The sequence below is a fragment of the Neofelis nebulosa genome, chromosome 1, assembly GCF_028018385.1.
Source record: "Neofelis nebulosa isolate mNeoNeb1 chromosome 1, mNeoNeb1.pri, whole genome shotgun sequence".
NCBI lineage: Eukaryota > Metazoa > Chordata > Mammalia > Carnivora > Felidae > Neofelis > Neofelis nebulosa.
In genome coordinates this window covers 238,673,576-238,697,892 of record NC_080782.1, presented here as the reverse complement: position 1 = coordinate 238,697,892, position 24,317 = coordinate 238,673,576, and the positions used below count along the sequence as shown (strand labels likewise).

Genomic DNA, 24,317 nt, shown 5'->3' with positions numbered 1-24,317 from the left:
TTTCCCAATGTTTATTTAGAGACACAGAGAGACAGAGTGTGAGCAGGGGAGGGGCGGAGAGAGAGGGAGACACAGAATCGGAAACAGGCTCCAGGCTCTGAGCCGTCAGCCCAGAGCCCAATGCGGGGCTCGAATGCACGGACCGCGAGACCATGACCTGAGCCGAAGTTGGACGCCTAACCGACTGAGCCACCCAGGTGCCCCCCCCCCCTTTTTTTTTTTTTTTTTTTTTTTTTTTGAATTTTGATAGTAGCCGTAGGTCCAGCTGCTAGGCTAGAGGTTCTCCGAGCTGAAGAGTGGCATCTGAGGAGAAGCTTCTGTGGAGGGTGGCAGCTTAATCACGGATATCCAAGGCTTCATGGGCACAGTGAGGGCTTGCTTTCTGAAGGAGGACTCCAGGATTCCCGAATAGCGTTTAGAGGGCATTTAGGTGACTAAATGTGTCTGTTCAAGTTGGGGTGGAGAATGGGAAAGGACGAAGGTGGAAGGGTGACCTAGAGGCTTGGGGAACTGCACTTAGTCTCCTTTCAAGTTTGTTTTCCTGGCCCAGATCAGTGGGTGTGGAAACAGCAGAGCAAGTGAGGTGAGCCTCGTGCTCGGGGTCCCTCAGAATCCCAGGGAAGGCTCAGAAACGGCACGCGAGTGGATCCGAATTTAAATAAGAGACTCATTCATCTACTCATTCATTTAGCAAACAGCTTAAGGGCCTGGTTGATATCAGTCACCTTGCTAGGTACTGGGGGAAGACACGAGTAAGAAAACATTCAGGGGATTTTTATTAGTTGGGGAAACGGATGTAAAATCATTAGGAGTCATTGTTTACCTTTGTGGCGTGGGTGGGGGCGGGGTACGATACCTCTCCCCAAGAAAGCGATTTCATTTTGTGTAGATGGAGGACTCTGATCTCTTTGGTGGGTGTTGGGGCTAACAGAATCGTTGAAATGTGGGCATCGTGGGCACCCACAGTGAATGGTAACTCGCATTCACCTAGAGTGTGGGCTGGTGTAGAAAATCAGTGCACAGGGGGCAAATCCTCATTTAGAGAAGAGATCGTGGGGAGACACTCTACATTTGCCGCTGGGATCCCTAATTTTGAAATCTTGCAATACCGAGCTCAGTTAATTTGTAGATACGTACAGATGTTCTCTTCAAAGCTGAACCCATGCATGGGCGCTGTTTCTGACCGTCGGTCGCATGCTCGGTCCTCTTTTGGCATTCGAGTGGAGACCGGAGATGTATCAGGATCCTCTAACAGGAGCATTTCCTGCCCCGGGGCCAATGGCATGCATTTCTGGAAGGAACCCTACTCTCTGGAGAAGTTAGTGCTGCTTTTTTTCTCCCATTGCCACCTCACCATCTGCCGTCCTGAGCCAGATTTCCTTTCATTCCAGTGGGAAGGCCGTCGAGAGTAGTGGGGCAGGGCCAGCACTATTTTCATAAGGGAATCCCTGGCTCAGTGAGGTAATCATAAGCATCGATGAACACATGGAGATTTTAAATTTTTTTTTTTTTTAACATTTATTTATTTTTGAGACAGAGACAGAGCGTGAACGGGGGAGGGGCAGAGAGAGAGGGAGACACAGAATTGGAAGCAGGCTCCAGGCTCTGAGCCATTAGCCCAGGGCCCGATGCGGGGCTCGAACTCACGGACCGCGAGATCGTGACCTGAGCTGAAGTCGGACGCTTAACCGACTGAGCCACCCAGGCGCCCCGAACACATGGAGACTTTAAAGGGTATTTTAATAATCTGGACACTCAGAGTTCACTGAGGGTGTGATACGGCCATGGACTGGAGAATTTATTTTCTATTATTTTAGCAAAAGCCTACTTGCCTATGTTCACCACTTTTTAAAGGTGTGCTTGAAGCCTTCTAGGGTATTCTACATCTTGGCTACTGTGTTAATTACCCCACTGACATTTAACATGTAGCTTGACTATAAATAATGAGGACCATAGGCTACAGTATTTTTCTTTCAGAAAATCGGGATTAGATTTAATGTACTTCATGGATTTTTAAAACATTTTAAGTACAGAGCCTCTTAGATCACTTGGTTATTTTGCCAAAATAGGATTGAGGAGAGGGAAGAAGCATTTCGGGATTTTAGCCTATGGATATCCCACATTCCTATGTAAATTGTCTTGGGACCGTTGACTAAAATTAAAGCATTTGGGCCAAGAAAACCTTTGCTTTCCTCCCAAGGGAGTACCTCCATATGCTACAGATTTTTTGTTTTTCCTGGGTCATCATTTCTGATTTTCTGGGTCCTTTAGGACTATGTTTTAAGCTTTGTGTAGGCTGATAGCCAAGGTGGAATTTGCCTATTAAAGAATCCACCTACGGAAAATTTCAAGGAACAAGTTCATGTGGTCCTTTGTTTACATTGCTAACCAATGGCTTCCTATTTGTGGGATAATTTCCCAAAGATTTACCAAGGAAGAACACATAGGGGTTTTTCTTTCTTTTTTGAGTCATTATGCCTAAGACTTTTGAGCTTGAGTCTTGAAGAAGAAATTATTTGTATATGTATTTAAGTACTTTATAGCTGTGATTTGGCATGCCAATTTTAGACATGCCTACTTTTCTATGTTTTACATTCATCAAATACTCATTTCTAGATATAGAAAGCATTTTGTGCAGATTAAAATCTATTAAATGGAGGACAGGTATTTTATGATTATGAGGTACCTTAAATAGGCAAATTCATAGAGGCAGAGCAGAATAGAGGTTATTAGGGGTCGGGGAAGGTGAGAATGGGGAGTTACTATTTGAGGGGTACAGAGTTTGGGAAGATGGGAGTTTTGGGTGTAGATGTAGTCGTGGGTACACAGCAGTGTGTCTTTAATGTCCCTGAATCCTGCCCTTACAGATGGTTAAAATGATAAATAGTATCTATTTCTCCACACGCAAAAGCTTCAACTTCTAAAAAGATACATATACATGCATGCGTGCCTTGTCCAACAATCATTTCTTCGAAGTTATAAAAGCCTTTTCTTGGAAGTTGCAGAAAGGAAAAAGTTTATTTGCAAACATGGAGCACTCGTTTCAAATATGTTACAAACCTCTTATCCATAGGCTGTGCATGGTTTGGCTCCTTTCCCTCATTTATTAGAGAATGCCAGGTTAACTAGAAAATCAACGTTAGAACAGTTTTGTTTTAGGGATTTTTTTCTTTGTGGATCTTTAAGAATGTTGTCTGGCCTACCACTCAAAGTGGAAACTTAATTTGAGTGTGTGTGCGACTGTTCTTATTAGCTGTCAGAAAGATTTTACTATTTGCCATGAATCAAAGACCCTCTTTCCCACTACACTGTGGGATGAGATGTTGTGCCAGATACGATAGTTCTCAGAGGCAAGAGAAAGCGGTCTTTTCTTGTCCTCCCGCTTGCTACGTTTTTATGTATCGTGTGTTTCTAGCTCATTAAATCGTTGAATTGTCTGTGGAACCGGTTGTTGCTGAGTACCATTTATGGCAAAGAGAGAAAGCAATAAGCTCGGGTCAATTAATTACCAGTGTAAGGCACAGTATGAAAGCCAGAGTCGTCCTTGGGAGCCTGTAAATACTTCCTTCGGTTCCTGCCGCCTAGGCCAATATTGCCAAAGACCAGGCCCAAGACCTAATGGTCAAAGTGGCGGAACTTCTTAGAAAGCTGAATTGGAAGCCTCACAAAGTCATCCGCATCAAAGTCTGGTAGGATCGAGACCCTGGGACTAGGGTTGGGCTCTTCTGGGTAGATGCACCTGAGAACCTGAGACCCTAGGTTCCTCTGTAACTTCTGGGCCTGCGGACGTGGCCACCTGCCCTTAGGTTAAAGAACAGACAAGGTGTAGAGGAAACGCTAGGACGGACGATGGAAGAGAAAGAGCAGGGACTCACCTGTCTGGTGAGTCCGCTCTCGGTATACTGATCCAACGTAGAACATGCTAGCTTCCTTCCCCCTGTTCCTTGACCAGGTCTCGGCTAAAGCAGGTGGTCTTGTGCAAAGTGCTGATCTTCCTCCGGGTCTGCCCCCACCTCCCACCTGAGCCACTAGATCAAGCCTGGGGATACATTTCAGCACAGCAGATGGGGGTGATGATGGCCCGCTAGTTTGGAAGAGGGGTTATTCACCAAAGGGGCTGCAGGGCCTGGTAATTGCTACCAGTGAGAACTGGGAGAGCGTGACTGAGAGAGGGACATGATGGAAAGCTGCACAAGAGAGAGAGTGTTGGAGTGTGGGACTCTTCTGCTGCTCTCTCTTGGAGAGCCAGTTCTCTGAGCTGCTGTGATGACTCTTAGAAACTTGGAAGGAGTGGTGGCCTTTATATAAAAAGCAATTTATTTTCACTGCAGAAACACTTAGAGAATACAGAGTATTTTTTTAACCCCCTAAATCGCTTCTGTCCTTTGCTGCCAAGTACTGTTAACATTTCCGTCTATTCCTTTCTGTTATCTTGTTCACATGTGCACATGTGAACACACAGAAAAATTCACTGCAGATGCCGAGATCGTGCTGCATGTAAAGTTTTTACTAATCCTACCTTCTCAAGAAATTAACAGTATAAATGTATCTGCAAACACTGATATTCCTGGAGATGGTCACCTTTAATTTCAGCAAACGATTCCCTGATATGTCGGAGTCACTGGAGGTGATTCCCCAGCACCCTTTGCCGTGTAGACCTTGGGGAATTTGTAAATCCTCTAACTTACTTGATTTCACTGAACCGTAGTTGAATGTGCATTTTCTTTTCCTGAAGGCGGATAAGAAGTAGCCGTGTGAGCGGTTATGATTCACTGCCACATGGCTGCTCTTCAGTCTCATTGACGGGTCAGGGGAGAAACTCAAAATGTTTTCAGATACCGATCACTGTCCGTTTGTGACTGAGAAACTAAAAACAAAAACTCTGCAGAAATCAGAAAACATAGAGTTGCTTCCTGATGAGAGAAAAGACAAATCTGTCTCAAATTTATAGCCAGCTGCCTATCAGAAAGTGAAATATAAAAGACCTTGGCGTTAAAATAACGTGAGGACAAGGAGGCCCAGTATCACCCCTGGCTTTGAACATCGCCCTTAGAGTGCTAGCCTGAGTGGGCCAGTAAGAACTCAAGTGTATATGTTAGAAAAGAAAAGGAAAATGCCGTCACCTGTGGGTGATGTAATAACCGTCTGCCTTAAAACCCAGGAGAGTCAACTGAAACTCGGAGAGCTGGTAAGGGGTTCATTACAAGCGACATTAAACACACTTACAAAACTCAGTGTTGGTCCTTACATCTGAACAGACTCTTGTGAAATATAATAGAAGTAAGATCTTATTCATAACATAAAAGGCAATAGATAAGACGTCTAGTACAGTTCTCACATACAGTAGGCATGTAGGTATTTTTTGAATGAATAAAAAATTAACAAGATTAATAAAAATATGCCAGGGCCTATAGCTAGAAGTGTTAGAAGGCTTTAATCAATAGGAAAGCTTTCTGTATTCTTAGATGGGTAAACAGTATTACGATGGCATTTCTCCATTATTTCTATAATCTAATCCCAATGAAAATCATGAGGAGTGTGTGTGTAGGATGGGAGAAATATATTAAATACATATCCAGGACGGCTTTTTTTTTTCCTTTTTTTTTTTTTTTTTAAGTAATAAGGATGCACTGCCTTACAGCTTTTAAGCAATTATGAGGTTAAAGAACAGACAAGGTGTAGAGGAAATGCTAGGACGATGGAAGAGAAAGAGCAGGGACTCACCCATCTGGCGAGTCCGCTCTCGGTATACCAATCCAACGTAGACTTGAACGCCTTCTGTCTGCTGGGCCTGGGGTTATGTTCTTGAGGAAGACCGATGACCTTCTGGCACGCCGGGGTGTCCCAGACGTGGGGAAGCCGCACGTGAGGGGCAGGATTGTTCGAGGCGTTTGGAACAAGCGAGGCGGGGTCTGGGGGAACTCTAGGAGGGGCGCGTGCTGCCTCCTCATTGTCCTCTGACCCCAGGGTTAGTCCATTAAGAACGATGTTCCGAGACGGGTGGTAGGGGACTTCTCAGGTGAAGTGACTGTCGAATGGAAGCAGAGAGGATGAGTAAGAACTGGCTGTGAGCAGGTGGAGGGGGCAAGGAGCAGCGGGACAAGCGGACGCCTGTCGGAAGACCTGCGGACCAGACCGGCTGGTGGAGCACCCAGGAGGGGAGAGGCGGGAGGAGGTGGAGCTGGGTGGAGAGCAGCTGCCACCCAGGGGGTGGCATCGTGGGGGACGTGGGGTCCACGCTAGGGCCTCGACCTGTGTTCGAGAGGGGGCGGAAAGCCAGTAGCGGGCTCTAAGCAGGGGATGGCCGAATCTAACCCTGCTGTATGTCAGCGGTGTTTTAACAGATGATCACCTTGCCTTATGTCTGTAGCCCACAGCTCCGTGCATACAGGAGTTCCTCACCCTTCTGGCCGTGTGCCACACCGTCGTCCCTGAGAAGGATGGAGATAACATCATCTACCAGGCTTCCTCCCCAGGTGAGGGCTCTGGGCCGGGTGTGCCGTGCTATCCCCTTTTCTGGAGGCTTGGCTGTCTGCATTTACTTGTGGAGGGTGCGGTAGGGCGGTCGGCTCCGCGAAGACCCCGCTGTTTACCTCTGGCCTCGCGCAGTGTACAGGTTATGGTCACGAGCGATGAAGCCACAGAAAGGTGGCGCTGGGCCCTCCTGACTCTGTAACACTGTGACCACGATGGGAGGCCCCAGGCCATCTTGCAGCTCCTAGCAGAAGTCCCTTGCAAAAATAACGTAGCAATCACTATTGCTCATAATAAGAGACTATCATGCAGTGGAAGAGAGAGATCAAATCATAATTTCAGCTTGGAACATACCTGTCTTTGAGTCCTCTGAAAATTTGTTGAAGTGTATTGTGAATGTTGTGCCATGCATGTGTCAGTGATTTTCAGTTTACCAGGACGTTTAACCTGAACGCTACTATTCTCCAATAATTTTGAGTAAAGGAAAAATCATCATAAAACAAACAACAACAAAAAAAAGTCCCTGCACTGGACAAAACTCTCAGGGGAGGGTGGCCTGGCTTCCCTGTTCACTCTCTGCCCGTCGTAGATTCTCCAGCTGCTGATGAAGCTGGGTGCTGACTCTCGACCCGCTTCCTGGAGCTCTGAATCCTACCATACTAGAAGTGAAACGCTGCCTCGCTCGGACGAGATGGGTTAGTCAGGAAGCCATGGGAATGTAGCTTAAGTTCCTTAAGGAGAACTTGACCCCAATGGAGGATAGTAGGTACACCAGCACTCTTGTCCCGACGATCAGCTTTAGGTCCTGTCTTTCCCGCCTAACGAAAGTGCTGCCTTTCAGGATCCTGGTGGCGGACTGAGCGAGCGCCTCCTAAATCCTGAGTCCTTACCCTTGTGTGCTTAGGCCGGGCCTCTCTAGCTGCTGCCCATCTGCTTAATGTGTAAAATAAGACGCGCTCCACAGAATTCTGCCATTACCTGCGATTAGTCAATGCCTCGTCAACTCTATTGACAGATGAAGCCGCTTTGGTGAAGGGAGCTAGGAAGCTGGGTTTTGTCTTCACCGCCAGAACGCCCTACTCGGTCATCATAGAAGCCGTAAGTGACGAGCCCGGGTACCTCTTGACATTGTATGTCGCCTCCTTTTTTGAAGACTGTGTTTGAAATAGCGTGTCTGATGTAAACACGATAGCTACATTTCTTCTTTTTTTTTTTTTCCCCCCTCCCGTGAGGATTAGGCCCCGTTGCGAAACTGCCGGCATGACGGGATTCTGTCAGCTTATTCATGGTGTGTTGCGGGCATTTTTCTCTCAGAGACGCTTGTCCACAAGTCTTGCGTGTGCTGGTGTGATTTGTGGTAAAGAACCTAGCAAGCCTGCTCTTGGTTTTGTCATAGGGAAATAAGCGCGTGGCCCACTTGTCCTGAGGACAGGATCTGTGACTCTGTCCCTGTAACCCTGGCACGTAGAGTTCTTGCCCAGCACAGCCCTTGGCGCATTAGCTTCGGTCTCCCTGGCCGGGGGAGAGGCGAGTTGGTGCTTAAGATCTTTGTTATTTACACGAGTTTTTCTTTTCCCTACAGTCAAGGGATTTGTTTATTTTATGATTGTTTTGTTTTCTGTTTGTTTGGTTTTTTTTTTTTTTGAGTTTGGCTGCTCAGGAAGCCTGAGGGAGAAATTTGGTGACAGGAAAAAATGGAAATCAAGTGTAACATCCGGTAGGGACCCTTGAGGCAGGTAACGGCGGAAATCGATGGTTGGGACTGGCAGTGCCCTGGCATTTTTGATGCTGACCGTTAGAGGGGCTGCGTTTCGCGACAGTCTGTGTTGATGAGGGGTCTGGAAGCAGTCGCTGCCTTCTCTCTCCTCTGCCTTCCTGCACCCCTCAATCTGGGGAGGACTGACGGATTATAACGGTTTTTGCCTTTATGTATCTTGTGTCTCTGGACCTTGCCGACGCACTTGACATTCGCTACTAACTTACATAGCCGTTGTCGTTCTTAACTTGGCAGTGCTCCATTTTTTTCGTGTACTTAGAAATGCGAAACGTAGAAAATAGCAGGCCTCGACAGAGCGCCCATTTCTTGGCGTTTTCGGGTTCCTGTCTTCTGGAGGACAGAGATGAGATCATAATCGTTTCTACTTCGCTTTAATCGCCAGCAAGTCTCGCTTAGGGAAAGGTACAGTCATTAGAGGTGGAGCAAAGCCACGGACTGAATACAGAATTTCCTTTGTGGAAGGTTTTCAAGCCTTCGCCCCCCTCGGTTTGGGGAGACTCAGAACCTTCGCTGCACGATCTGCTGTCGCACGGGTGCTGCTGGTTTCTGTGCATTACGGCGATGGGGACGGGAGGCGGGACGGACTGACAGGGCACGAGCGGGAGAGACCAGGAGACAAGGCCGCTTCTGCTTTGCTCACGAGAGCGGCTAAATACGGGGAAGCCAGGGAGCCCACTGACCTTGTCATCACGGTGGTAGATGTCGGTGAAGAGTGCATGGGCACCCCTCTGTCATTTTATTAGCCCATGAAGGCCACGCGTCTGGGAGTGCAGGAGACTCCCTGACTGGTTCAGGGCCATAAATAGTACCTTTGCGCTCCCGTTCAGCCAGAGTGTCCGCAAACCCCACCTTCTCGAGTGGGTTACCAGCTGTTGCCGTGAAGTGGCCGCGACCGATCATCTTGATGGTCGAGTCCGTGGGGTGCACGTGGTTGCCCAGTGGTTGATCTGAGAGCAGAGAGGGGTTCGCGCCTGGCAGTCACAGCGCTTGGGCCGATTTGCGGGGTACTGGTGGGCACGCCTCTGAGTGGGCCTCTGAGGAAGTTGGGACAGCCTGAGGAGAAAGAACCGGATGAGGAGGCTCACTGGCTGTATCTCTGGGCGTGAGGGCAGTTGTGCAGAGGACAGTAATGATGCCTCAGGTTTCCCTGGATAATTGGCTTCATTCATTACTTCTCTCAAGCCTGAGGGACACGTCCGTGAGGAGGCCACGCGCTCAGTGGCAGAAATAAGATTCTGACTCCTACCGATGGAACTTCAAGGCCCACGTGCTTTCCATCGTGATGTATTGGGGAAATAGAGAGCAGGAGTTTGGCAACGGTCCACACAGCCTGGAACCTTCCGGGAAAAATCGAGAACATTGCGGCTCCAGCTTTGAAGAACTTGAAGAAAAATAACATTTGATGAATTGCTCTAAAATCTTACGCAGATCCATAATCCTTATTTCTAAATCGCGAATCCAGGAAGCTTTGGATTCCAAAAAAGTTTTCTCCTGTATTTGGGGAATAGGCATCCGGCAGCAAAACTTAGCCAGAACTGACATGAGGCCGTTTATGGTCTTAGGAATCTCCGGGTCCTACGTTTTGCTGTGGAAAATTGACGTGTTGGATTTTAGGGCGTTGTGGCCACATAGGCCTCTGGGGAAATCATGCCACATGGTGTATGTGTACATTTTTAATAAAATGTATCAAATTCTGAATTCAGAGGCATGACTGGCCCCAAGGTTTCAGGTGTTCTTGGAAGGGAGTGTCAGCCAGCTGTTGTGATGTCCTAGAGAAGAATGAGAAGCTTCTACCAGAAGGGGGAGCTATGACCCCACCTGACTGGCTTGTGGGAACCCTGTACCTGTTGAAAAGGCCTTGGCAGGGGGATAGAGATGGAGAGAGAATGAGGTGGGGAGGAGGGAGAGCGGGAGAGGTAATCGATGTGTATGTGTTACACAGAGGGAGGGTGAGAGGGATATGTGTGTGTGGATTATATACACAGAGAGAGAGAGCGCTGGGAGGAGGAGGAGGAGGGACGGGGAGATGGGTGTATAGAGAGGTTTACGATTGGGGAGACTGTTGTTTTGAGATTTTAATACTGGGCACCTCAGGTAAGAGCCTGTTTTTCTTCCTTTAGATGGGACAGGAACAGACATTTGGAATCCTTAACGTCCTGGAATTTTCTAGGTATGCTTCTCCTTCATGCGCCGGAATAAAATACTTCCATATATATTTAACAGCTTCATCAGAGTGTTTGCAAGATTGTATGATCTGATTAAACACAGCACTTAGGTATTAAAGTTAGTGAGTAGATCTCCACAGTCCCTCTCCTGTCTGGAATTTGGGACTTTCTGTAAAGAGAGTGACGCAGGTCATTTTCCTGTGCGTGCGCGTGTGTGTTTTCCCCGAGTGAAGCACTGTGCTCCCATAGCCTCCTGTTTCTGTACATTTCCAGACCCGCTGTTCCGGCATCAGCCGCGGACACGTCTGCACAGTTTGGAGTGTGTGGTGGGGAGGGCCTTATTTCTGTTGGTTTTTTCCCAAGTGCCGTGAGGTGGTGCCTCGTGCTTTAAGCACTCTCATGCCAGACCTGGGGCACTGGCAAGCCAAGACAGGTAAGATCAGTCCATCCCCGTCGGAGGCTTTGTCTGAGTTGGGCAGTTGTTCTGTCTATATGCCAGCTCATTCTTCCCCAGGGTGGTTTATCTAATTTTCAGACCCAGGAATATTTGTTGATTATTTGCTTCCCTAGATCATTCCTGGTTTGTCCTTTTGAAAAATCTTAATGTTTTGTTTCTTGCCTTCTCAACACTGACTGTCAGTACGAGAGCAAAGCTCTTTTGCTACCTCGAGAGCCTATTTTCCAATTATGAAACTTTGGGTTTTTTTAATAACCATTGTTAAATGATTTCACACCTTGTTTATTCTCTCTGCTTTATAAGCTGTTTGAAAAAGATCAGTTTAAAAAAATTTTTTTTTATGTTTATTTTTGAGAGAGAGAGAGAGAGAGAGAGACAGAGACAGAGTGCGAACGGGGGAGGGATAGAGAGAGGAGACACAGGATCTGAAGCAGGTTCCAGGCTCTGAGCTGTCGGCCCAGAGCCTGACACAGGGCTCGAACTCATGGACCATGAGATCGTGCCCTGAGCCGAAGTCGGATGCTTAACAGACTGAGCCACCCGGGCACCCCTGAAAAAGATCAGTTTGTAACCCTCTTGTAGGAAATGCTTTCCAGCCCTAGTCTTTAGTTTTAGGACTGAAAACTTGAACTTTGGTGGGTCAAGAGCCCTTGTGGCTGCGTATTCAGAGGGGAAGAACGATGGTTGGTAACAGCAGTGGTTCATAGAGGGAGTAGGAGACAGTGTCCCCGTGGGTGGAGGTGAGGAACATACTAAACATGGCCCCAGACTTTTTGTGCCCCGTCTCTTACTGGTGTCCTGGAAACTGTGCTGTTATGCGGCTGTGTTAACTGGGACCAGCAGTTATTGGAGGGACAAGGAGGAGGAAAGGGAATTAAATTAAAGCAGGTGAATATGGACGTGAGGATGTTTTAAAAACTTATGGGAGAACCTGCGGGAATAAAAGATCACCTATAGCTGTGGTTCTGTTTCTTTTTAGTGGACTCCTCTTTTTCCCAGCGCCACTTAATCGTGACCACACTCCTTTGTGGTACCTGGTGGCAGTCCTGCTTTGCGCATTCAGACACCGAAGTGCTGGGCAAACAACTTTGCCACGAGTACCCGGCTACTAGGTGGCCGAGGGAGAATTCAAATCCAGGCCAGGCAGAGTGCTTAGGGTTAGGGGGTGGGAACTTACACAGAGCTGGAGAGAGAATGTCCCTTAGTCTGAGGAGCTCATAGTCCATTGGAAATCCCCTTGCTGGGGTGGGTGGTGTGGGGCCCGCTGTGGTTAGGACGTGTTTCAGGAGGGTGGAATGTTGTCTGCGAGAGGCGTGGGGCAGGAGCCGTGGAGGGGGGGTGTGCCGGGTGTGCCGTGTGTTCCGGTGTGCTGGAGGCCTGCTGGTGAACGGGCGGGTTCGTGAGAGATAGACCAGGCTGCAGAGGTGAGTGGAGGTCAGCAAGAATTGGAACCTGTAGGCAGTGGGGAGCCATTGAAGGCTCCGTGAGTGACCATGAGTCATGATGAAAGACCAATGTAGGAGGGTCCGTGTCGGAGTGGGGAGGGCAGCAGTGAGGCTCACCTCAGTGCTGCGCGAGGCATGTTCTACGACTTTGTAATTGCTTTCTACTCCAGTTAAGAGAAGACCCAACAAGGGGCTTTTGAGTTCAGCGGATGTCTATAGAAGCTTCCACTCTGTTGCTTACTGGGCAGATTACTCATATTTTGAGCCGTAGAACAAAAACACTTTTACAGAGTATCGTCAGGAGTAAATTAGATGTGCGTAGCAGACGGTCAAGTTTTCTGTTTCTGCTCTCCTGCTATACATAACTATATTTGTGAGTTTCCATGGCAGGGAAAAAAAATAGGTTTATATCCGTTGTGTATAATAAAAAGAGTGGGAGGTATACAATGAAAGCCCACCTTTGAAGGAAAAGATAAGGAAAACGGAGTTTCTCCATTTTTAGGGCTACCAGGCCATCTTTTGATGTGTTTGGTGCTTAATCATAGGGCATGGGTCCTACAATACAGACCAGTGATAACTTTTTTTTTTTTTTCCTACCCTTACAGTGACAGAAAAAGAATGTCTGTGATTGTTCGAACTCCTTCAGGCCAACTTCGACTCTACTGTAAGGGGGCTGTAAGTACTGGCCGAGCGTCTCGTGTAGCAGGTGCCCTTGGTGGCCCCTTTGTGAACCTGCTTCTCCTGACCGCTGTCGTCATCGTGCCCTGGAAGTTTGCCCAAGGTTGAAAAGCTCTTTCAGATGGGCCATGAAATTGACTTGGTAGTAAAGGCCTACTGAAGACAGTGGCGGTTCAGGCCAGCGTGGCAACCGTGGCCCCTGAAAAGCTTCCTTTTAGCCAATAGGTGGTTTCAGAAATAGCACTGTGCCGTGTGATGCGAGATCCTTAGGGTGTGACTTGTGATTCTCGTTTTATCGGCATTATGTTGTGACTTCAGGAAGATGGAATGGTTCATAACGACCTGTGATGATCTTTTAAGTGTGTGTGTGTGTGTGTGTGTGTGTGTGTGTGTGTGCGCGCGCGTGTGCGTTCTCAAACAGCTATTCGTAGTTGTTGTGTTCTGTGTTTTCATCACAGAGAGCTTTTCTGGGCTGTGTTGCTCAGTGTTTCTTAGCTGAAGTGGGTTCAGGGCCTAGTGGCTGGTGCACGCCATGGCTGGGAGCTCCTGCAGGGGCAGGAAGCAAGAGTGTATTTGTGCAGTTTAGGATGTCCATGGTACCCTTTCCGCTTCTGCATAAAGGTGTTATACACATCGGTACGTATTTTGCAAATGTGGGTAAATGTAGGTACCATTATACCTCTGACAGTTCTCTTGACGCTTACGGTTCTCCCCAGAGTTTTTGTCTGGACACATCCATACCCAGTTTGTTTTCCAAAGCTCATGAGTGAATCTGTCTGAGAACTGTATTTCTACCTGCCCGTTCAAGTACTCTCAAGTATTCACATTGGATAAGCATCATTAAAACAAAGCTAGGTTTAGAATGCTGACCGGAGGGTTTACTTAAAGGTTGGCCAGTCACAACGTTTCTCTATTTTATAGGATAATGTAATTTTTGAGAGGCTTTCAAAAGACTCAAAATACATGGAAGAAACCCTGTGCCATCTGGAATATTTTGCCACGGAAGGTCAGTGAAATTTGGAAATGTTATTTTTAACCATTGAAGTTCTACTTTCGAGTGTTTGCGGCTGATGCTTGGGGGTGAGCGGTCATGGTCTGAATGGACGTGTCCGTTTTGTGCCGTACTTGGCTTGCTTCCTAGGAGTATACTTTCCTAGGGCCAACCCCTGCCCCCCACCCTCCACATTCTGTGCCCACGGCCCTGACGCGATGTGCACCAGAGTCCACGCAGAGTTACCTGCACGACTCTGTTCGCTCTTCCCCTGAAGGACGAAGGGAGCAGGCAGGCCAGCTCACGGTGTGTAGAATCATTCTGTAGTCATTATTCCCGTTCTCAGAAAACCCATGTCCTCACTTCCCCGTCCCCCTCTCGTGATCCTTGTGACGCTGGCTTATCCATGACTTGAGGAAGCAGTAAGTCACTGAGCCCACAGAGACTGGGAAAGGCGTTCTCTGAAAGGATGTCAGAGATTCCAGCAAGGGAACATGATGAACGTTGGAGCCTTGCCTACGTGCTGGCTGCTGCTTTCTTGGCTTCGTGTGCTCCTGTGGCTATGAGCGTGTGTGTGCCTGCATGCGTGTGCACGTGCACATGTGACTGCTTGGAAGCCTGGGTCTTCCACATGGTAGCCTGTCGGGCTTTTATTGCTATCCTGCCTCCTCTACTTCTGATACCTGCCCACGGCACACGTACGTATAGATCGTGCCCAGCTCCTGTACGTCTCTGCCGTAGGGAGTTCACGTTCACGGCTTCTCGCTTCTCATGGACTCTCAAATGTATCCTCGAGGTGGTTTATAGCAAAATGCGGTAGACTTGCTTCTACCTTCCCTTTTTCGATGAGTGGAAGTTGAATTAGAGTGACCTAAAAAGCAGATCGTTTCTTGAATTTTTTTTTGAGTATGCGGGTATAAAATGGAGCCACGTGATGTCACCTAGGAGGGAAGGCGTCCTGCGTCTTTCCGTCGCTGGATACACTATGGCTGTTTTGCAGGCTTGAGGACTCTCTGTGTGGCTTATGCTGACCTCTCTGAGCAGGAGTATGAGGAGTGGCTTAAAGTCTATCGAGAAGCCAGCACCATCTTGAAAGACAGAGCTCAGCGGTTGGAAGAGTGCTATGAGATCATAGAGAAGGTAATTGCACGCGATACACTTGTTACCTGCCCAGTGAGGGGGCTCCACCACGTAGTGAACAAAGTCTTTGGACGGGAATCCTTCCGCTGTATAGCGGAGAGCGTGTGTGCATAGGGGAGGGGCAGGAGAAGGGACAGAGAGAGAGAGATAATGAATGAATCTTAAGCAGGCTTCATGCCCAGTGCTGTCTGTCCAGCGCTGAGCCTGGCGCAGAGCTCGATCTCACGACCCTGACATCATGACCTGAGTCAAAATCAAGGGTCAGACGCTTAACCAACTGAGCCACGCAGGTGCCCCTTAACCATTAGCTTTTAATAATGTCTTTCTTTGCTTTAAGAAGCACTTAGGTTTTTTTTTCTTTTATTAAAGTTTATTTATTTATTTTGAGCGCGCGCGTGAGAGAGAGAGCGCACAAACGGGAGGGGCGCAGAGAGAGAGAGAGAGAGAGAGAGAGAGAGAGAGAGAGAGAGACGGGGAGACAGAATCCCAAGCAGGCTCTGTGCTGTCAGCATGGACCTTGATCTGGGGATCTAACCCACAAACCACAAGATCATGACCTGAGTCAAAGTCAGATGCTCAATTGACTGAGCCACCCAGGTGCCCCAAGAAACACTTAGTTTTTATGGGCTACCTGAAAGGTTGAACCAGCTTCCGCTAAGTGTTAATGGTATCTTAAGAAGTATCAGGTCAAAAACAATGTCAGTGACTTTCTGGGTTTGCCTAAGATTAGGCACCCTGTTGACTTACGTGAGTTACATGAATCAGACTCCATAGGCTGGTTGGACATTGTTCATTCTGAGAATTTTCACACTTATTCTAGTAACAGCTGCTTTTGCCATTGCTGCTTTGTATTGCCTACTTTGATTTTTGTTGTTGTTTCTGTTCTTTTCAGTTTAACCCAAGGCGTCAGGTAGCTTTCTAGGTATTAGATTCCCTCCCATCTGGGAGCTGGATCTCACCTTTTTCTGTTTCATGTCGGCAACCATTGGCCCATCCAATTTCCAGTTTCTAGAACTCTGGAGTCATTAGCTTTTATCATTCTTTGTGTTTTTTAAAATGACTCTTGAATTTTTTTATACCCTGTTTTTAGTTGAGTTTTATATTTACTTACGTGTCACTTTAATGGAATTTGGTAGGAGTAGAACCAAATTCAAGTGTACATTGTTTCTGCTTTACTGGAAATAACCAAAATTACTTTAGAATCAGAAAATGATTAAGTCGGGGCACCTGGGTGGCTCAGTCAGTTAAGCATCTAACTTTTTTTTTTTTAATGTTTATTTATTTTTGAGAGACAGAACGCAAGCAGGGGAGGGGCAAAGAGAGAGGGAGACACAGAATCCAAAGCAGGCTCCAGGCTCCGAGCTGTCAGCACAGAGCCCGACGCGGGGCTCGAACCCCCCCGCAAACTGCGTGATAATGACCTGAGTCGAAGTCAGATTCTCAACTGACTGAGTGACCCAGGCATCCCAAGCATCTGACTCTTGATTTTAGTTCCGTTTTTGATCTCAGAGTTGTGAGTTCAGGCCCTGCATTGGGCTCCATTCTGGGCATGAAGCCTACTTAAAAGAAAAAAAAAAAAGAAAAGGAAGAAGACGGTTAAGTAGGTGATGTGCCCATGGGGCACCCTTTGCACCAAGCACATAGTGGATGCTTTTCCCACAATCAGGTAATCAAGCTAAGGTACTCTGTCATGGAGAGACTCAGGGGAGGTAGGTAAGCAGTTAACAGGCTCTCTGGGCAGGGGCTGTGGAATCTGCCAGACCAGCAGGCAAGGTACAGGCTGCTGCTGTCTCCACATCCCCGTGCATTCACACCCATCCTCACTGTGAACTAACCCTTTGTGGGCCTGGAAGAAGTTTAACAATCTTAAAATCTTAAAATCCTTTGATATTTTTTTCTTTGGCTTTTAAGTTGTTAGCATCCACGGCCTCTTAGCTTTGTATTGCCAGATGTGCGTTATCATCTAGAATCAGTTTTGCTTCCGTGTTAACTATTGTATGGTATGTCCTTAGCTCATCAGTGGAGAGGGGAGGGCTCACGTGCTGTGACTATCCTCAGGATAACTTGCTTGTATGCTTTACCGCTGGGTGATTTCTATTTTAACATGCCCATGGACCGGGAAATAAATGATGAATACTGGGTTGCCTCTGTGTCTTGAGTGGTTCTAACACTGCAAACAGTTTTGAAACTCAGTACATGAAGCATCATTAATTATTTGCAAACAAAGGCTTAATGTACAGGAAATAAGAGAACCGTCAACATTTTGACTGCCTTTTTGGGTCAGTTTTGTGATTGATGCTGCTCTTAAGCGTGTACCGATCTTTAATTGACGTTATTTTTCAATCCAGAATTTACTGTTACTTGGAGCCACAGCCATAGAAGATCGCCTTCAGGCAGGTGTTCCAGAAACCATAGCGACTCTATTGAAGGCAGAAATTAAAATATGGGTGTTGACAGGAGACAAACAAGAAACTGCAATTAATATAGGTAAATGCATTTTAAAATTTCCTGATGCTGGTTTTGTATTGTTTTTAAAGTGTCTTGGAGAAGTGCCTAGGGCTTCCTCAAAGGCATTGACAGATGATGTTTTAAGGCCAAGGAAAGTTTACCTAAATCAAATGAAGATGCTCTTGCGAGCATTATCTGCCTGTAATAAACACTGAAACTCCATCTCCCTGAAATGTAGAATATAGAATTGTATAGAATATAGAATTCAAGTTTTGAAAACTTTTTTTTCTTATCACTTTCTTCACAAAGTTTTGGTCTGAGGCTAAGATGTTTTCACTGAGTTTATTTATTATTATTTTTTTGAGAGACAGAGTGAAAGTGGGGGAGGGGCAGAGAGAGAGGGAGACACAGAATCGGAAGCAGGCTCCAGGCTCTGAGCTGTCAGCACAGAGCCCGACGCGGGGCTCAAACTCAAGAACCATGGGATCATGACCTGAGCCGAAGTTGGATGCCCAACTGACGGGGCCACCCAATCCCTCACTGAGTTTAATATGCATTATAATTTTGGGTAATTATGACCACTGGGATGATTTTACCAACCGATGGATTTTCTAAGAGCGCTGTGTCTGTCTTTCCCTTCTCTGCCTGGGTTGGTAACCTCTTTGCTTGCTAAACATCACAGAAAGGAAAATTGAAGAAAGGGAATTTTAAGTCCACATAACTTCATTTATGTTAAAGAGGCGCATTTTGAGTTTGGAAGGAGTTGAAATGACTCATTTTAGGAGGTCTCCTTTCGATTGCTTAAGTTCCCTTGAAGTTCTCTGCCACTTCCAGTGTCATTATGTAGCACCAGCCCAGGTGCGCATGTGATCAAATGAGTATGTGAGACCACGTGACTTATAACGTCTTTATGGAAACAGACTCTGGGTTACAGCTGACTTCAGAAAGGAACATACTGGAACATCCAGGTTTAGGTTACTGTTATCCTGTTTGGAGCGGTCGCCTTGGAATGTTATCAACTGAATCCCATGGTGGCCCTTTCCTTAAACCTTCTGTTTTGAATCAACTCTCCCAGATAACCACAGTTGTAGTCAGTACTTACCCTTTGAAGTGATTTTTTTTTTTTTTTATAGGCAGGAGTCATTTAATCATTTCTTATCAAGGTTGTGACTAATCAAATGCAATTTGGGCCCCCACACCACTGAAATTAAAGTCCCAGGCGAGTGACAGGTGATTCATAACCATCTCTGAAGCTTCAGGTATAGACATTACCTATTGATTTGTGTTAGTTGTCTGTCAAATGCGTGTTTCTGGACAAAAGTAGGATGATATTTCTGTGCAGATCCCTCACTATCACTAGAAAATAAAATTCTATAGCTTGTAGCCCTTTGGTGATGCCAACATTTTTTAAAAAGAAGGTAAACATGTGCTTTTGGGATAATACCCCTCTCTCTCTATATGTATGTGTTGTCCCTTCAGGTATGATTTCCCATAAAATTTGGGTTAAAATACCTGCTGCTATGTGGTTCCTTTTGTTCATATAGGGCACATAAAGTTGACTGCTGCCCCCAAATACTGAAAATTTAGGGGTGTGCTCTCTGCTCTCTTAGAGCAATATCAAAAGGTAGGTAAAATTGTACTACGGTGATAAGATCTGGAAAACAGAGGTTGAGTGTTCCTGCTGGACTAATGACCTTTTTATGCCCCTAGCCCCAGACGACTTCCTTAAATGCTTTCTTGTGTTTGCTGTAAGAAGAGAGTGTGAGTGTGCTGGCCGGAAAAAGGCCACTGTCCCTCTCATGGCCTCTCTGCAAAATCACCCTGTCCTTAGGCAGCACCCACGTCCCTTCTCCTGCTTGTCCCTTTTGTCATACCTGAGCATATCAGGGTCTGGAGGAGTTTAGACTACACGCGAATAAAAGCAAAGGCTTAAAAGTCAACCCAGAAAAAAAAAAATGGATTGTAATTCCTAAAGGAAAGTTTGACTTAAAGGCTGTGAGGCTTGTCTGAGGCTTATGAGATAATTGAAAACCTATCTGAAGAGTTTGTAAAAATCATGGTGATAGTATTTTGTGCTTTTTTATCAAAGAGAGTGTAGCAACATTTGTAGCTTGGGGACCAGGAGTATTCACAGCCATTAGATATTTTAAAATTGATCTTTTCTTAGCAAATCCTCTACAGGACCACATGGAGATGATGCATCCTGTTCATAGATAAGCTGATGACTTTACCAAAGTCTTGTATTCTGGAGTTTTTTTCTACTCACATATTTTTCTAGTGTGTGAGAATTCAAGCAGATCTTTGGTGTTACTAAGTATGCATCCAACTGCCATGGAACTGATGTTCTTTGAAAGAACTCTGTCTGAGTTACTTTTTCACTTTGCATTCAGAACTCACTGGGAATCCTGGGTGGTGTTGAGGGAGTAAATGTCGCTTTCTGACTTAGGATTTCTGTTGAGCCCGCAAATGATGCAGAAGGCTCAACAAAGTGTAGACATCCAGACGTTGTATTAGACTTGTCCACGCCAGGCCACAGGTGACAGCTACAAGCAGCATGAGGTCGTGCTCCAGATACAGTGTGGATTGTATGCCTCTGTACTCATCGCATGTTCCTCGTGGCCCCCAAAATATGAGCTGTTACTGATCCATAATACTTGATGTCCTTTACATTTTAGTGCATTTGGTCTGCATTTTCAGGGATTCAGGGGATATTTGGGAAGAAGATCCGGTGTCTAGAGTTATACTTCTTTGTGAAGGAAGGAGAAGAGAGCAATTTTTTTTTCTATTTTTTTAATTTTATTTTTAATTTTTTAAAATTTACATCCAAATTAGTTAGCATATAGTGCAACAATGATTTCAGGAATAGATTCCTTAGTGCACTTTACCCATTTAGCCCATTCCCCCCCTCCCACAACCCCTCCCATAACCCTCAGTTTGTTCTCCATATTTGAGTCTCTTCTATTTTGTCCCCCTCTCTGTTTTTATATTATTTTTGTTTCCCTTCCCTTATGTTCATCTGTTTTGTCTCTTAAAGTCCTCATATGAGTGAAGTCATACGATTTTTGTCTTTCTCTGACTAATTTCACTTAGCATAATACCCTCCGGTTCCATCCACTTAGTTGCAAATGGCAAGATGTCATTGTTTTTGATTGCCGAGTAACACTCCATTATATATATATACCACATCTTCTTTATTCATTCATCCATCGATGGACATTCGGGCTCTTTCCATACTTTGGCTATTGTTGATAGTGCTGCTATCAACATGGGGGTGCACGTGTCCCTTCGAAACAGCACACCTGTATCCCGTGGATAAATGTCTAGTAGTGCAATTGCTGGGTCCTAGGGTAGTTCTATTTTTAGTTTTTTTGAGGAACCTCCATACTGTTTTGCAGAGGGGCTGCACCAGCTCGCATTGCCACCAACATTGCAAAAGAGATCCTCTTTCTCCGCATCCTCGCCAACATCTGTTGTTGCCTGAGTTGTTAATGTTAGCCATTCTGACAGGTGTCAGGTGGTATCTCATTGTGGTTTTGATTTGTATTTCCCTGATGATGAGGGATGTGGAGCATTTTTTTCATGTGTCGGTTGGCCACCTGGATGTCTTCCTTGGAGAAGTGTCTATTCATGTCTTTTGCCCATTTCTTCACTGGATTGTTTGTTTTTTGGGCGTTGAGTTTGATTTCTTTATAGATTTTTGGATACTAACCCTTTATCTGATATGTCACTTGCAAATATCTTCTCTCATTCTGTTGGTTGCCTTTTAGTTTAGCTGAGTGTTTTCTTTGCTGTGCAGAAACTTTTTATTTTGATGAGGTCCCAGTAGTTCATTTTTGCTTTTGTTGCCCTTGCCTCCAGAGACGTGTTGAGTAAGAAGTTGCTGCGGCCAAGATCAAAGAGGTTTTTGCCTGCTTTCTCCTCAAGGATGTTGATGGCTTCCTGTCTTACATTGAGGTCTTTCATCCATTTTGAGTTCATTTTTGTGTATGGTGTAAGAAAGTGGTCCAGGTTCATTCTTCTGCATGTCCCTATCCAGTTTTCCCAGCACCACTTGCTGAAGAGACTGTCTTTATTCCATTGGCTATTCTTTCCTGCTTTGTCGAAGATTAGTTGGCCATACGTTTGTGGGTCCATTTCTGGGTTCTCTATTTTCATTGATCTGAGTGTCTGTTCTTGTGCCAGTACCACACTGTCTTGATGATTACAGCTTTGTAGTATAGGACAAGAGAGCAAATTAATGGAATATCTGCCCAGTGCCAGCGCTCTGCTAGGAGTGCCTTCTGAACACGGTCTTCAGTCTTTACATCTCAACGGTCTTCTGGCTCAAAGGGGAAGTTCAGTGTTTATGAAAGTTAGGTTGTATTTAATGACCAAGCTAGTATGAGGTCTCAGGGCCCCTCAGTTCTGGTGCAGGGCTCATTTTACACGGATTCACATAGCTTTCTCTGAAATTTGAAGACTGGGGGAGAATGGTACAATATATCATCTGTTCCAGGCGGCACGTTGTTATATGGCAGTGTCCTGAAATTGGGATGTCTTATGATCGTTGACTCTTACGGTTTAGTGACATTTTCTTAGTGGTACGTAGAGTAAGCGTTCACCTTTGGAGAGGACGCTAGGTGTTTGGGGTTGTTCGTTTTCTTCAGCATTTATCTGTCATACTTTAATACATATTTCTAAAATGTAACTTTTAGTTCATACCTTGGAAATATTTAGTCAAATTAAATTCCAGGATATTTATGTCTCTGAGGAGCCAGTGAGTACTATATAGACAGTCATCTTGCCTGTGGGTTTTAGGTAGTTTGGAACTGGCACGGTGCCAGAATCCTGCTGCACCAGGCTTGAATTTGTGCTAACTAGCTATGTTTCAAGGAGTTGGCAATTTTCTTTTTTAGCTTAAGAACTTGGCATCCGTTAGTCTAAAGTGAAATTTCAGATGTAGCCTTTGTGAATTGTGTCATTTCCTTATTACCACTGGATAGAACATCTATTCAATAGATGTGAAGTCCTCAGAATCTGATTTTTTTTTTTTTTCTAATGGATATAGGATGAGTGAGAAAAAAAATCCTAGTGTGATTCCATTTTAAAGCCATTAGGCGGGAAAGAGCTTTCATTGTAAACTATTCCTAAGTTGTAATTCCGCACCCTACTCCCCCACCCCTCATTTTTTACTCATCATTTAATGCTTCTGAGCCATGTCTTACAGTCTTGGAAGTTTAATTTTTAGAAAGTAAATATGGTGCCTGCTTATCCTATTATTGCCCGTTGCAAGGAAGACAGGTGTCTGTTTTCAGTGAAGCTGGGATGTTGTTTGGCGGTGATCTCAGTCTGAGTGTTTTTTTTTGTTTGTTTTTTTTTTTTTTCACAAAAAAGTCAGATATGTTATATCTTGATCACCTACAGCTGGTGTTGTTGCCAGACGTTCTAGTACAGGCTTGGGGGACCCGCATTCCCTAATTGGGGCGCGAGTTCATCCTGAGCCAAAACAGAGTGAAATAGATGATAAAGTACTAACTGCACAGCACAGACATTAAGCATGACTGGTGTTACTAATAGTTACCGAGTGAACGTTGGCTATACTGCGCCAAATACTGTGCTGAGTCATTTGTGTCTGTTTTATATTTGATTCCCCTGAGACAGCCATCATTCCCCCTTTTAAAGATAGAACTGAGGCACAGAAATACCAAGCAACTTATTAGCCTACATCACAGAGGTTCGGGAAGATGCTGAAAAGCTGAGCATGGACCTGTGATACTTGATATTTACTTCCCAGAAGGAACAATACCTGAGCCAAAAAAGAGAAAGGAAGCCTTCGAGGTTTCCAACTTGAGCCTTCAAGGGTTCAAAAAAAAAAAAAAAAAAAAAAGAAAAAAGAAAAAGTCTGAGCATAGAATGGGTCAGGATGGCCCAGTCTGTGAGGCGAGGCTGAGGTCCTGTGCTCTTACGTGGAGTAGCCTTTTCCTGAGAAGGATCTGGAGGGAAAGGTGCCCAGGTGTGTGGTTTTGGGGATGAGCCCTGGTTCTCTGGATGATGGACTCTGAGCTTCGTTGGCCCCCTCTGGAATAGATTAGGAATATCATCTTTCATCATCCATTCCTGATGTCTGGCAGTGCATTTCATACATTTATACTCAAATATTGATCAGATTCTCTCTGAAAATAGTTAGGACCAACAACACAAACCTTTACTAAGGGTTTGGAACCAGCCTGAATTTCAGGGATGGGTAGGTTGATGAATCTGAGCCTAAGATCCATGGTTAGTAAGGATAAAGTGTACCTAACCCTCCCAGAAATGTCTCCAGAGAAATCTGGATTTACGTGTCTTTGACGATGTGAGTTTATCTCAAAAAAAAAAAAAAAAAAAAAGGGACCGATTTCAGAATCTGAGAGATTTGGTTTGGTGATACTTCCTAGTGTGGATGATTATTTTCTTAAAATGCAGTCCTGCTCTAAGTACCATAGAGTCTGAAATATTTTGATTTCTTTGGATGTTGATTATACTCAGGTAGCAGAAAGACTAAACACTTTTGTAGTGTGCTGTTAATTTCAGCTGTAGTAAAAAGCAAAATCCCAGAGGTTCTCTTCCTAGTGATTTTATGGCCGTTTTGTTAGATTGCAAGATTAAAGAGCTAGACCTCAATTTACAAGTGCGGATTGACATTTCATACCTGGCCCTTCTCCAGGAGTTGATCTCATTTTATCCACAAACATTAGAAATCAAGCACGCCAAACTGGGGTTGACA

General features: G+C 45.5%; 1 protein-coding gene across 9 annotated transcripts in view; it reads left to right on the top strand.

Moving 5' to 3' along the window:
* ATP8A2 (ATPase phospholipid transporting 8A2) overlaps positions 1–24,317 on the top strand; it is a 614,836-nt gene that overhangs the window by 185,908 nt on the left and 404,611 nt on the right. For all 9 annotated transcript variants that reach the window (XM_058689525.1, XM_058689573.1, XM_058689555.1 and 6 more), the window contains exons 17-23: positions 6,371–6,476; positions 7,490–7,572; positions 10,372–10,421; positions 12,924–12,993; positions 13,918–14,002; positions 14,988–15,127; positions 17,476–17,614. In XM_058689525.1, coding sequence (XP_058545508.1) covers positions 6,371–6,476; positions 7,490–7,572; positions 10,372–10,421; positions 12,924–12,993; positions 13,918–14,002; positions 14,988–15,127; positions 17,476–17,614 — 673 coding nt within the window. The remainder of the gene's footprint in view (positions 1–6,370; positions 6,477–7,489; positions 7,573–10,371; positions 10,422–12,923; positions 12,994–13,917; positions 14,003–14,987; positions 15,128–17,475; positions 17,615–24,317) is intronic.